This window comes from Sander lucioperca, chromosome 17, assembly GCF_008315115.2.
Source record: "Sander lucioperca isolate FBNREF2018 chromosome 17, SLUC_FBN_1.2, whole genome shotgun sequence".
In the NCBI taxonomy this organism is placed as follows: Eukaryota; Metazoa; Chordata; class Actinopteri; order Perciformes; family Percidae; genus Sander; species Sander lucioperca.
In genome coordinates this window covers 11024033-11039553 of record NC_050189.1, presented here as the reverse complement: position 1 = coordinate 11039553, position 15521 = coordinate 11024033, and the positions used below count along the sequence as shown (strand labels likewise).

The 15521-nt window shown below is 38.2% G+C and overlaps 1 protein-coding gene and 1 long non-coding RNA gene across 13 annotated transcripts in view; both read right to left on the bottom strand.

The window, feature by feature from the left end:
* LOC116060419 overlaps positions 1-13938 on the bottom strand; it is a 236379-nt gene extending 222441 nt beyond the window's left edge. For 2 of the 12 annotated variants that reach the window (XM_035993567.1, XM_035993568.1), the window contains exons 1-3: positions 13821-13938; positions 13545-13600; positions 13048-13407 (exon numbers count right to left, since the gene is read on the bottom strand). In XM_035993567.1, coding sequence (XP_035849460.1) covers positions 13048-13407; positions 13545-13600; positions 13821-13828 — 424 coding nt within the window. In that variant the 5' untranslated portion in view covers positions 13829-13938. Of the gene's footprint in view, positions 1-2672; positions 2771-3781; positions 4010-5107; positions 5202-7000; positions 7165-7549; positions 7682-7818; positions 8049-13047; positions 13408-13544; positions 13601-13820 lie in introns of those variants that run through there. The other 10 variants (XM_035993571.1, XM_035993587.1, XM_035993588.1 and 7 more) reach the window with 8 other exon arrangements.
* LOC116053106 lies at positions 516-1689 on the bottom strand. The gene is made up of 2 exons (XR_004105739.2): positions 1334-1689; positions 516-1235 (listed from the first exon to the last, which is right to left on the bottom strand). It is a non-coding gene; the product is annotated as an uncharacterized LOC116053106 (long non-coding RNA).
* Positions 13939-15521: the final 1583 nt, after the last annotated feature.

The window sequence follows — 15521 nt, the reverse complement described above, 5'->3', positions numbered from 1 at the left end:
AAAGCCACAGAGACATAGAAAGAAGCGACTGATATATGTTTAAAAAGCAACAAAAACGTCAAAAAAGACATGATGGACAAAGTGATGATGAAGAGCTGCAGTTTGGTGAAGTGTCCAGCAGCTGAAGCCAAAGTCTGATCTTCTTTAACTTCCTGGAAACAAAAACAACAAAAGTTCCTCTTGATCTGTAAAATAACTGATGATCAGCAAAGGAAAAGGAGCATCAAACACGTTTTTTAAAAAAAGTGTCAAATATGTCAAAAAACAACAAAAACCTCAGAAAATGAACGTCAATAAAGCCTCAGAAATGTCAAAAAACAGTAGCTATTAAAATGTCCCACATGAACCACTTAATGTGATGATATTAATGCAGCAACATGAGTCAACATGTTCAGAAACTATTCTACATATTTACTGAGATTAATTCACTTTTTCAAGCTATTTTTTAAATCTCTACAGACTGACTTTAACACTGTATCAACATGAACTGAAAGACAAACAATGAGTGGAAAGCATTTCATTCATCAGGTCAAAAAGTTCACTTATGTTTATTAAAAGGAAAATATTGTTTTGTACATTTTGGAGACACACCATAAAAACTAAGGCAGCAGAGACTTAATTTAACATGACATGAAGCCCTAAATGGATCATTTTATATTAAATGTCACTTGATCTCAGTAATCTATGGAACTTTGTTTCTTAGTAAAACTTCAGCAGCTTTTGGAAAATAAGTTGTTCTACAGCGCCACCATCTGGCCAAGCTGAGTAACTTCTGTTATATGACTGCTGTTAAAACCATCTGATGTCAGACAGATATTTACCGGTTTATTTAGTCTCAGTTCTACATTTGCTGAATTGGTATAAATGTGTTTTATGAGCTGGTCCAACACTACTGAGTTGATGCACCTGATATCAGACACAAACACTGGTTTTCTGTCTTCATGCAGCTGCAGAACACACACCAGGAGGCCCAAAAGTCAGATCACATCATTGGAACAAAGTTCAAACTTCTCTCAGAGCTGCAAAGTTCTCATAGTCTCTGCTGTGATATTTCTAGTAGATGCAGCTGTAAGATGTCCAGCAGCAATGTTTCTATATTACCTTCTGTTTGTGGCGTTGCTTTGTTTGAACTTCCTTTAGTCTCATGTCTCCTCCAGCAGAACAAGTCAGATCCAGAACTGATCCAGATGTTAGGAGACATTTGGCAGCTTCACTTCTTACGTTCTGGGTCCAAACTGTTTGAAGGAAGAAACATAACATCAGTTACCATCTCTACTGATCAATATATACTTATTTTAAGTACTATAAGTACATTTAGCTGATACATACTTACTTTAACTTAAGTAAGAATGCAGGACTTTGACTTGTAGTGGAGTGTTTTCACAGTGTGGTATTGGTGCTTTTTAAGTCCCGACACAACATGGACCAACCAGGACCAGGTCTGGTATATGTGCTGACAGGGTGATTGGGAAATGAGACCCAGGTGATCAGGATGAGGAGAGTCTGAGGACACCTGGTGGACAGGTGGACAATCTTCTTATTCTTCTGCTGAACACTTCTGAAGCACTTTGTTCTTGAACATAAAAAGTAACTATTGTTTTCTATAATGTGAAATAAACCTTAGTATTTATTATTTACTGTGACTGTATTGTGAGACTGTTTTCATATATATAACCTCTGAATGTTTAAATAAGTTGAACCACTCAGTGGATCAAGTCAAGTCAACTTTGTCGATTCTGCAAAATGTGCCAGACATTCAGAGCTATTGAGAATACGTTTCTCTCCGACCCACGGTGCAATAAGGACACGTACAACAAGTATAGTATAAAAGATAAGAAATATATACAAATAAAGATGTTTCTCCCATTTGTTGTTCTAATTCAACAAATCATTAGAAGTTCAATATGATCAGTTAGAACTGCAACATTCTCAGATATCACAGTCAACAAAGTAAGTCAACATTTAAATTAACTTTATTTAGTTAAAATTATCAAAAGATTCCTTCAGTTGAATGTCTTCATTTGTTAAAGTGATGAATTGAAATACATGAGAAACATTTCGGTGTGCAAAAAAAATGAATGAATCAGATCATACATCAGATGAAACAAACATTTAGTTCTTCATCATTTAGATCTTTCTCTTCATCATCAACACCAGAGTTAACTCCTCACAGCTTTACAATGACAGAGAGACAGGAAATAACAGACCATAATACAACAGAACCAGTACATTAAAGTGCACATTACAAAATAATTGCACATATTAGGTGTAGCCTGTGTGGACTAAGACAAGGCAAGTCTTTCAATATTCAGATCTATCTAACAAGTTACAGACACAAATGATGGAGGAGGAAACAATGGTCACTCAGTCACTTACTGAGGAATATAAAGGAAAGATGTGTTTCAATCCACTTTTCAGTTTGTTTGTGTTGATTTTGCTGATGTGTGTGTGTGAAGAATCAAAGTTGTAACCTGACAGACAATGGGGAACTAGTATTTTCTGGGGCTCTGTGGTATGGAACTGGATTCTACCAGTTTTGTCTCATTAGATTTGTTGATTAAACTGTTTCCACTGATCTATCTGCAGAACTGTAACTTTTCTGAGTAGAAATCTTGATTTCTAGACAGAAATAATCTATAATAACAAAAATAAAAACCCAGCAGAGCTGCTGTCAGTCCCAGTCCACAGTAGAGGACGATCCTTCCCCGACTCTCTGGTTGTGGTGGACTTGTTGTGTTTGGTGTCTCAGGTTCAGACCGATCCCTCGCTGCTGTAAAGAGACCAAACACATCTGTTTCATTCATGTGAAGAAAAACATTTCACTAAAAGAGAAGGAAGTGTAAGCATCGTGGATTTCCACAGTACTGTTTTTCTCAGGTTCTTAGTTATCTAAAAAGCTGCTGAATTGGGGCGTTGTTGGCCCGACAACAACCCCTCTTAGCTGTTATATAATCACAACATATCAGAGCCTGAAGTGACCTATTGCTTTTATAAAACAGTCATAAAGTATGACATTATGAAAGTTAGTCACATTTCAATTTAAATAGATTTGTATTCATAAAAAAAAAAAATCATGTTCACAATAAAATCTAAGCTCTCCTGGTCTGGCTGCCCTCCTCACACATACCGAGGCTGTCGCTATGGAACGTAGCACAGGTAACGTTAGCCTTCACTAGCAGCTAGCACAGACTTTTTGCTTAACGCTAAAGAAAGGCAAACAATAACACTAACTAACTAACTAACTAACTAACTGCTCAAGGCAGCGGTAGCGCAGCAACTACTGTTTTCTGGGTAAAGGTGAAAGGCCCGGAGGCCAGAGAAGATCTCCAATTATCTCTCTGAACTCTAATTCCCCGCGTATTCGTCGGTAACCTATATTACCAGAAACCTTTAAGAATCACTGAGACAATAGAATAAAGTCAAGTACTTTTACTGAACAGTATTTCAATTATTACAAAACACACGCAGGCTGAGTTGGATGACTCCGCCTCCCCTCCAACCCGTGGCCAGGAGTGAAGCAGTCCCATGTGCTCAAATTCCCATATTGTCACAACAAATCTCTGAGTTATCAAATCTGAAGACAGCTACCGTTTCCAGCTTCTCTCCACCGACCACAGTGCATTGTCATTTAATTTAATTATTAGCTGCTGTAAAGAACAGAAAATATAATGTGACTGATTGACAGGAAGGAAACTTGTTTCAGTGAAAATGACTATATAATCTGCATCTTTCATTTTTTAAGTACAAACAGAAAAACTCCAGTTCTCCTGAATCAACTTACCAGTGACATTGAGCCAACATCTACCAGAGTTACTCCCATAACTTGTGTCCACATAACACTTGTACAGTCCTGAATCATTAGTCCTGAGTCTGGACACATGAAGTCTGAGTCGTCCTTCTCTGAGGACGTCTTTGTCCCACTGGACTCGTCCTGCAAACTGTTCATCCTGAGACTCTGGGACCTCAACTCCTTCATGGAGATGAAACAGGACTGGATTCTTGAGATCAGTTATCAGTTCACAGAAGTAATAAATAATAAAGTGAAGCTGTAAACTAACCAGAGACACAGGAGGTCAGGATGATGAGCAGCAGGATGCTGCAGATCATCTTCATCATCATCTTCATCATCTACTCCCTGTGAGAGGAGACAGAGGGGAAGAGTCACAAACAGAGAGAGGACATATACAGTCTGTTTATACTTCTTCCTCTGTGTTACTTATTACACATGACTGACCAAAGGACTGACAATAAGCAGGTACAGTGATGTATTTCTATCACAAGATGGCGCCAGGTAGTAGAGATTTTCCACTGAAGAACGAGTATGACCTGAGATGAACTGTGAGAGCAGATGGCTAAAAGCTGCAGTTAAAACCGTTTAACGGTCTTCTACAGGATCCTTGTTATCATTCCAAACTATGACGTTTAATCTATGACAGTGTAGACTGTAACAGTAATATAGGCTATATTAAACGAAACATGCATCCTCAAAAAAGGGCACTTTCTATTGAGGAAGATAAAGGGCAGGTACTCAGGCCTCTTTTGATGTCTATTTGTGCACGTGCCTGACTATAGCAGCCTATAGATCTAAATATATCCACTGCTCCTAATACTTAGGATGGGTTAAATGCAGTAATAGAATTTCACTACATTGTACTGTGTGTATGTGACAATTAAGAATACAGTTTGATCCTTTTTTTATTATCCTTTTTTATAATATATAGGCCTCCCCCTGAAAATTTTGAATTTCTGGATATTTTTTATGCCCCTATTCTACCTTTTTCTGAACCAATTTGTGCTGGAAATATCTTTATATAAAGGTGAACATAGATTACAATACAAACATAAAAACATAATATAATATTTAGCAGTAAGGCTCTCAGGCATTCTGTATTGCTTTCAACTATTTATTCTCCTGTAGATCAACTTTTCTAATTCTATCTGAGTCAGCACACATGTAGTCTAGACATGACTTACTCTTCACTCCTCTTTTGTATATTTTGTTGGGGACGTAACCTCCTTAAATGTGCACATGACAATTATTCACCTCAATGATACATTCCTTAATTTAAAAATGCAGAGTAAAGGATTTTATTAACAAAAGACTTACAAATGAAGGTGTCCTGAGGTAGGCAGGGAGGCAGTCTCAAACCAAGACAAATCAAAACCAAAAATCACAAACCACTAGAAAACCAGAAGACATGAAAGGATGATTTTTAGGGGTTCTTCAGTACCCCTAAAAATCATCTCAGCACCCCTGAAAAATAAAGTCCTTATTGTGATTTTGTGAAATTGTTTAGTGCTCAAACCTTGTTACTTTTGCAAACCTGATTTTAGCGATGGAATAGGATAAATAATGATAGGCTCAGCTCAGTTGTAGCCTTAAGTCAACAGCCTATCTGCGATTCCCTTAACGAGGGGGCCTCAGCCTACTGTTCAGTCTGCGCAGATAACTTTGGGGAATTCGGTCGTCAGAGTATGGCTACTTTCAACCACTGAAAAGGTATGGCTAATGGAGTGAAAATTAAATCTAATCGAATGAACACGTTAAGTAGGCTACAGGTGTAGTATTTGTATCACTGCTCTGACTAAACACACAAAGGAGGTACTTGACAAAGCTTTATCCTTTTGAGCCATCGGGATTACTATCATGCAGAACAACAGACAGAACCGTGCTCGAGGAAATAATAAAGTACTACAAAAAAATGCTACTTCATAAAAGGAAATTAAAATGTCACGTGCTGCACGCACCTTTTTAGGTAGTTTAGGGGGAGAAGCAGGGACCGACGGCCCACTGGGAGGTTGGTCCAGGGTCTTCCCATCTTTTGTTCTTTTTGGCCGGGGTCTCCAGTCCCTTTTGTTTCTCCTTGTTTGTTACTTTTGGGAATATTCATTATTTAATAAAGCTTGTTGGTTAATTGTTAACCTTGTGTCTGGCATCCTTTTTATATGTTGCATCCTCCAATCCCTTTTGAGCCTTGGTTTGTTCCTTTAAATGGAGGCCGTAAAACTGCGTCCTGTTTTAACGAGATCTGGATCACATGTAAGTAGTTCTTTTGTAGATTATGGTGAACTTGTGTGTGTTGTAGCAGTGCTTTGCTATTGAGAACGAGGTAGCGTGCTAGCGTTAGCATGCTAGCGTTAGCATTAGCGTTAGCATGCTAACGCTACGAGCTAATGGTTGCCTGCTCGTTTCGGCTTGTGACGTAGAAAGCCGTGCCGATTTTGAACAGCTCACCCAGAGACTGAAGGCAGGACACATTCAAAAACCGTATCTCACTCTAAACAGCATGGGTGGATTTTTTTCAAAGTTTGTATGTGTGTGGAAGCACCAGAGACACAACATAACACCCCAAATCCCAGAAAAAGTGATTTTTTTTTCATAAAATGAGCACTTTAATTTATTTTTTTGGCTTTTTATCTCAGTGTTTGGGTGAGGTTGGTGTGGTTTTAAAATAGGGCCGGTGTGTTGCAAATGCCAGGGCCGTTTTTTTGATACCAGTCCGTCACTGTTGAGCCAACATAAACCAGAGAGTTACTCCCATAATTTGTGTCCACACTTTCTGTTACAGGCATTCAACTGTTTGGACAACTCATCAATATGAAAGTTAAAAAGAACAGGGGACCAAATGCCACCTTGTCTGACACCATTGTTTACCCCAGACGGGGCTAACACACTCTGGCCCTATTTTAGCTGCATCGTCTGGTGTGCATACCAGTAAGTCAAGATCCTCACAATATGTTTGGGTACACCCCTTTCAGTTATTTAAAAATCATCTTTCTGTTATTACCTCTATCAAAGGCTTTTGAGGCATCAATAAAACCAAAGAATTTTGTGCTTCATACCTGTTCACAATTTCCTTTAATACATTTATGCACAAGTCTGTGCCATGATTTGATTTAAAGCCAAACTGGTTGTCAGTGGAGTTAATGAAGTCAGTTCATTTCTCGAGCAGAATTCTTTCCAGGACTTTAGACATTATGCTGACTATTTTTTTTTTTTATCTTATGTAACAGCTGGAAACAAAAACCACCGGGGGAAAAACAGACAGAGTACAGACATAACAAGCACGATTATTAAATAGCAGAATAGGAACATATCCCAACTCTCTGGCTGTGGTGGACTTGTTGTGTTTGGTGTCTCAGGTTCAGACCGATCCCTCGCTGCTGTAAAGAGACCAAACACATCTGTTTCATTCATGTGAAGGAAATCATTTTCCTATAAGACAAAGAAGTGTAAGGATTGTGGAAGTTCAAAGTTGTCCTGTTATATATCTAAAAAGCTGCTGAATTGAAACTGAAAGAAAGTTCTGCATCAACTTACCAATGACATGGAGCCAACATTTACCAGAGCTACTCTCATTACTTGTGTGCACTTTACACTCATACTGGCCTGAGTCTTCAGTCCTGAGTCTGGACACATGAAGTCTGAGTCGTCCTTCTCTGAGGACGTCTTTGTCCCACTGGACTCGTCCTGCAAACTGTTCATCCTGAAACTCTGGAGCCTCAACTCCTTCATGGAGATGAAACAGGACTGAGGGCCTGAGATTATTTAACAGTTCACAGAAGATATAAAGAGAGTTGGAGGAACTGTGAGGGTTGGTTGTGAAGGTCCACTCCAGTGTGATGTCGTGGTTCTCCTCTGCCTGATAGGAGGTCTGGGTCACATTCACTACAAATGTTCCTGTTGAGGAGACAGAGAGGGAAAGTGAGGAGCAGACACACTGACAACTTTAAACTCCATCTCCACATGTTTCTGTGGACACTTTAGTGATTCTTTGTTTAGTGTTAGTGGATAATAAAGTGAAGCTGTAAACTAACCAGAGACACAGGAGGTCAGGATGATGAGCAGCAGGATGCTGCAGATCATCTTCTCCCTGTGAGAGGAGACAGAGGTGAAGAGTCACAAACACATGAGCTCAGAGTTCACTTATTACAGGACAGAGAGAGAACATATACAGTCTGTTTATACTCAGTTGTTACAACAGCTGACTGTTCTGTTGTTTCATTGATGAGAGAAAACTGAATTTAAAAGATTTCATTATAATGCTGCAACATCACAAAATGTGAAAAAGTTTGAAAATAACAACATCCTACCTGTTCGTGTGTTTGTAGGTGTTTACCAGGTGTAGAACCACAAACTCCTCCCCAGGTGCACGAATGAGGACGAGCAAGTTATGACGAAGGTTTCTGGAAACTTTCTGCTGAACAAGTTTCTGTCTGCATCTCAGTCAGCAACACATTCCCAACATACTGACACAGACTGAGCTGGAAAAGTAAACACAGTTGTTTATATGTATGTATGTCTTTATGAGGCAACAATGTTATAACATTAAAAATAACATATATTTATTTGAAGTCTAATGTCCTGGGCCCAGCTGTTCAGAAAAGTTGAATCTGGAAATCCCATGTTTTGCTATCCAGGAACAGGTAATACATGTTATATATGTTAGAGATAGAAAACAATACTTATCTCCTTTCATTTTCTATTTCTTTTCTTCTGTTAAACAGTCTGACCCACAACAAACTAATGGTAACATTTACAAATACAGGTGTGGCTTTTACAGTATGTGGGACATGTGTTTTCCTTTGTCTCAGAGGTCACATGATCTGAGATCTTTGTTTAAAAGATAGTGGTTAACCACACTGCTCGGTAGGGCTGCACGATTTGAGGAAAATGTCAAATTACGATTATTTTAACTGATGTTGCGATTGTGATATGATTCACGATATTGGAGGGAATGAACAATTTTTTGGATCATCATTCTCATTTTCATTGAAACACAAATAAAAATGTACTATAGTCATAGTGTGATTTTTGCAAGAATCTGTACCAAACAAAGATGTTTTCCTTTAGTCTGTAGGATGGGATTTGTAGGCCGGGACGTCTCTGCAGCCCCACAATACTTCATTCAGAATCTTAGACACATATTCTGCCTTTAACAAATATTGTGCCCCTTCCATTTTCAATTTATTTTCTTCTTTTAAACAGTCTGACTCAAAAACAAACTAATGGAAACAAACAAATGTACATTATTCAAACATACAGTGCCATATATTTAGCACATCTGTTTCAAATCATTACAGACCAAATGTCCAATAGAAACCACGGGAGTGTCCAACATAATACTGGCCTGTATTGTCCCCACAACATCTCCACCTCTGGCTCTCTGTCAGACTGACTGGCCGTGCAACACGGGATGTAATAGTTAGAAACTACTTTAGATGGTTCATCTCTGATGGTTGGGTCATTGTTAATAACTAATATACAATGATCAATGACATATTATTTTGTTTGATATTGCCAGCTGTTTGGGGGATTATTTTATGGGGACAAACTCATATATTTATATAATATATATTTTAATTATGTTTGTTATTGGAGCTTTAAAGACTTAAAGGGAAACAAGTCATCCTGTTGTATGAACTTGACACTAAATAAAATGGAACTGATCATCCAAACTAACATCGAGAAAAAGTCTAAAACAAAGTTTAAAACAACACGTTGTCCTTTCATTTATCAACTGAAGATCACAATATGTCTGAAGATCAAATCCTGGAGGAACTTTTAGAATAATACTTCAGTAAAGAACCAAATATAAGAATTGGGCCAATTTGTTTGAATCATTTTCTAATCTGAGAGTAAATTAACATGTTTGTCAGTCTAAATATCAGTAAATGTCCCACAGTTGATGTACACAATAAAAACAAACTGTGAATCATGAAATATGTTTTATACTTACTTGTTTTGAAGAAGAGCGAGCAGCGAGATGTTTTGGGTCTCCTGAGTTATGAGATAGAAGGACGAACTGCTTCTCTACTCTGAAATATTTGACTCAGAATATGAAGTCCTACCTGTTCTGCAGCTCAGCTCAGGACATTAAGGAGGAGCTGTTTTAATTATCTTTGTTCAAAGTGAAAGAAAACAGTGGCCATTAAGGCATGCATAATATGTTTCAATGAACCATAAGTCCATAGCAATACAAACTGTCCAAACATAAACTGTACTGTGTGTTAGCTCTGCCTTCATGTTTGTGAATCCGCCTCCATCACACCTCTCAGGAACAAGCCAATGCTAACATTAGCAGCTCTGCGCTTCCAAAGCGAAGCATGTTTATGCTGTAATTAGCATGTTTGCTAACGTCATTTTCCGTCAAAATTACGAATCCCACTATGGCCACGCCAAGTACCAGACATATCCTCCAGTCTGGACATATCACAGAAACTGTGACACAGCCATTTGAGTCATATGATATCACAATGAAATCAGGAGATTAGCGGGAAAAATTACAAATGGGGAGCAGAGGGACAGGATAAATGATTAAAAGTAGGGAGACTCCCGCGTACATCTGGAGTGATGACAGGTATGACATATATAGGCCTACTGTAACCTGAAGGTCAGAAAGACCCAAACGTGTCAATACATATTTCAGCATTAACCAGCAAATGTAACCAGATGTCACATTATCAAAACATCTACACACTAAATACCTCTTTATTGTTTAAAACCACAACAGTGCTTCACTGCCAAATATAGCAAGGAACCAAATGTGTTTAGACTCAGCAGAGTAAGATATCACTGAGGTGTTATACACCGTGTGGTGTCCAGATGGCAACACAGTTTTAGGTTTTTTAAATTTCTATACTGACACATTGTGACAGACAGAAAAAAATACATGTCAATCAAATGATATATGAAAACGTTAATTAGATATAAAACATAATGCATCTACACATATAAACAATGACATCATTAAGTCAATATAACTTATTCAGAGGCTGCAGAAAATAATTTTACGAGTATATAATTATAATTATAGTTTTAAGGTAAATTAATAACAGCACAATGTTGTATTAAGTTGTCTCTGTCCTGATCTCTTCACTAGGACAGGAAACTAGAGTTTGTACATCTTTAGTAACATTTAAAACAGTTGAACAGGTTCAAACATGCGGCTGTATTTTAACAAGCTGTTAGTGTCACCTAGTGGAGAAAAAGCTAACAACAATGAGAACTCCTTTATTCAGGATCCAGTCTACAGGAGAGGACGAGGACTGTCATGGTCTCTCTGAATGGGTTTTAAAGGTTAAAGAAAAGCTGTGGAGTTAAAGATGAACCAGCAGAGGGAGCTTTTTACTGGGAGTCAGCTGGTCTTGTTGAAGGAGTTGATCATCAAGTCTCCACAGTTAACCTGCATGCTATCAGCTCAGCATAATAACACACATGAATGGAAGAGGTGGTGCTCCGGTTGCATTGTGGTTTAAATGTCTCTGGAACTGAAATGCAGGAAGAAGAAGAAGCAGGAAGATGTCTCCATATTGTTCTGTGTGATTTCTTTATTTGCTGTAATTTACCAAATTTGATTCACTTCATTTACATTTTCTGTTGTAGTAAAACACCAAATCATGGGGTGACCTCTAGCTCACCCAGTAAGAGCGTTCGCCCCATGTTGGCTGAGTCCTGCAGCAGCACGGGTTCGAGTCCGACCTGCTGCCCTTTGCTGCATCATCCCCCATCTCTCTCCCCCTTTCATCACCGTCCACTGTCGCTACTTAATAAAGGGAAAAGCCCCAAAAAATAATCTAAAAAGAAAACACCAAATCATATCTCAGATGTTTCAGCAGCAACATTATTTTTCTCTGACTCTTCTGGATTACAAATATTTTACATTGAAGGTAAAAAAAGTCTGTTTTTGCATTTAGTCTCAATCGACGTAGAACTGAAACACTACCTGATGAAAAACATAAACTGTGGTCATTTTCATTTATTTTATTGTAACAAAGGTCACCAAGTTTATTTCCTTGATTCCTTAAAAGCTACAAAACATTTTACTCAATGAAAGCTTTATTACAGACATTAGTCATTCCTGCTGTCATAACTTATTCATTTAGATTAATGAACATCAAGATGTAACATATCAGTCAGTTAGCATTAATGCTAACTTACATCTGTAGCAGTAAGACAAGAGGGAATATTACAAGTAACATTCAACATAATATATAGATGCAACTTAATACACAGATAGAAGTGATTATTTTCTCTGAAATTTCAGACTTTTTGAACCAGAAATATTTTACATTGAAGCTAAAAAAAAATAAATAAAATCAGTCTTTTACATTTAGTCTTGAAGACCAAGAACTGAAACACTACCTGAGAGAAAACACACAAGCTGTGGTCATTTTTCATATTTGTCTAAGAAACGTCAACAAGTCTTTTCCTTGTTTCTTTAAAAGCTGCAAAACAATAAAAACATTATTAACACTGATATTAGTTATTTCTGCTGGAATTACTTAAATATCTGATAGGGGCAGAGCTCGTTAATGAACATCAAGATGTAAACATGCTGGAGTTAGCATTAATGCTACATCTATAGTCCCTAGACAGGTAACAATAGAGAGAACATTACAAGTAACATATGACATAATATATTGATGCAAGTAATTACACAACTAGAAGAAGACAAAACATGATGTAACATGTCAACTTCATTTCAACTCAAACCTGTAGTAACATGAACATCATTTAAAATATAAAAATATAACAACATTTTATATCAGATAGTTTTCTGACACTAAGAACAGAAGGAGGAGAGACTCTAGGAGTCTGATTTAGTTTTTATGACTGTGACTTTATGCTCTGATGACTCATTTAAAGAGGGTCCTCCAGACTGGGTGCTGTTAGTCCTGATGGCTCCTTTCTCTGATAAACTCGACATCTGTACAGCTGAATATATGTTTCTTTTCTTATTAATACATTTAAAACAAAGACTGAAGACAAAGAAGCAGAGACAGGGACAGAGAATCAGTAGAACTGCTGCTGCTGCTGCTGCCAGTCCAGCGTAGAAGATCCTGATGTATTTCAGACTCTCTGGTTCTGGTCTCACTGTTGGTCTCTGAGGTTTTGGCTCATCAGCAGCTGCTGTAAAGAACAGAAAATATAATGTGGCTGATTGACAGGAAGGAAATCTGATTTAGTGAAAATGACTATATAATCTGCATCTTTCATTTTTTAAGTACAAACAGAAAAACTCCAGTTCTCCTGAATCAACTTACCAGTGACATTGAGCCAACATCTACCAGAGTTACTCCCATAACTTGTGAGCACATCACACAGGTACAGTCCCGAGTCTTCAGTCCTGAGTCTGGACACATGAAGTCTGAGTCGTCCTTCTCTGAGGACGTCTTTGTCCCACTGGACTCGTCCTGCAAACTGTTCATCCTGAGACTCTGGGACCTCAACTCCTTCATGGAGATGAAACAGGACTGATGGTCTGAGATCAGCTAACAGTTCACAGAAGATATTAAGAGAGTTGGAGGAACTGTGAGGGTTGGTTGTGAAGGTCCACTCCAGTGTGATGTCGTGGTTCTCCTCTGCCTGATAGGAGGTCTGGGTCACATTCACTACAAATGTTCCTGTTGAGGAGACAGAGAGGGAAAGTGAGGAGCAGACACACTGACAACTTTAAACTCCATCTCCACATGTTTCTGTGGACACTTTAGTGATTCTTTGTTTAGTGTTAGTGGATAATAAAGTGAAGCTGTAAACTAACCAGAGACACAGGAGGTCAGGATGATGAGCAGCAGGATGCTGCAGATCATCTTCTCCCTGTGAGAGGAGACAGAGGTGAAGAGTCACAAACACATGAGCTCAGAGTTCACTTATTACAGGACAGAGAGAGAACATATACAGTCTGTTTATACTCAGTTGTTACAACAGCTGACTGTTCTGTTGTTTCATTGATGAGAGAAAACTGAATTTAAAAGGTTTCATCATAAAGCTGCATCATCACAAAATGTGAAAAAGTTTAAAAATAATAACATCCTACCTGTTCATGTGTGTTTGTAGATGTTTACCAGGTGTATGACCACAAACTCCTCCCCAGGTGCATGAACGAGGACAAACAAGTTATGACGAAGATTTCTGGAAACTTTCTGCTGAACAAGTTTCTGTCTGCATCTCAGTCAGCAACACATTCCCAACATACTGACAGACTGAGCTGGAACATTAAACACAGTTGTTTATATGTATGTATGTCTTCATGAGGCAACAACATTATAACATTAAAAATAATATGTATTTATAGGAAGTCTAATGTCCTGGGCCCAGCTCTTCAGAAAAGTTGAATCTGGAAATCCCATGTTTTGCTATCCAGGAACAGGTAATAAATGTTACTTTTCTGCCAGTTTTTAAAAAAAAAAAAATGGATTGAATCACACTTATCCAGATAGAAATGTTTCAATATTATCAAATCCAGATGACCAGGGTTCTACAGTAGCCCACATATCACAACGTCAACTATTAACTATGTAAAGAACCAGAGGTAGAATAGTCAGCATGGGGTCACCTTAAGTGTTTTTATTTAAAGAGATAGAAAACAATACAAACATCTCCTTCCATTTTACAGTCTGACCCACAACTAACTAATGGAAACAAACACATGTACATTATTCACAAATACAGTGTCATATATTTTGCACATCTGTTTCTGTTTCATATCATAACAGACCAGTTCAGACCAGCAGCGTTCTGAAACAGTTAACACCTGTGAGACGAGACGAGACGGTGCATCATCTCCTTTACAACACCTCTAACAAGACTAATTTCGTACGGGACAACAAAGTTTCTTTTCTTACCTCTCTCTGCCTCACACTATCTAACTGTGTCTGTAGCCTAAATGTGTTCACTCTGGGGATTACTCCATCATTTGAAGAAGTAAATGCAAAGCAAGTTAGTGGCAGGAGTCCTTGGTTGAAGAAAAAGGTCTTAACATATGCGCTTTCTGTAGCTGATGCAAATAATGTGCCCCATCCCCAGGTATTCTTCGTTAACAACATTTTGTCCTGTCATTTATCAACTGAAGATCACAATATGTCTGAACATCAAATCCTGGAGGAACTTTTAGAATAATACTTCAGTAAAGAACCAAATATAAAACTTGGTTCTAATCTGAGAGTAAATTAACATGTTTGTCTAAATATCAGTAAATGTCCCACAGTTGATGTACACAATAAAAACAAACTGAATCATGAAATATGTTTTATACTTACTTGTTTTGAAGAAGAGTGAGCAGCGAGATGTATTGGGTCTCCTGAGACAGAGTTACGAGACAGTTATGAGACAGAGAGACAAACTGCTTCTCTACTCTGAACATGTTTTGACACGAGAAGTATGTATGACTGTAGACCTACCTGAGGCCTGTACAACGAAGCAAGATTTGGCGTTACCGAGGTAACTTCAGGTTCAACCCAGGGTTTTCTGTATCACGACAGTGGATTAGTTGTTACCGGGTTCAATCTCCGTGGTAACTTACGCTGAACACCTAACCTGGTCGGGAGCAGGTTAAATTGGAGATTAGAGATCAACCGGTGTTAAAGCACTGCCTACTGATCAATCAATACTCGATTGATAACGGCGTCACCGTTCTTAGAAGATCCGGGGGAGCTCGGTGTGCGGAGAGAGAGGGATGCGCTCATAAAAGTTAAAACATTTAGAGACCGACAACCCCGTTAACATTCTCTGATGGGTA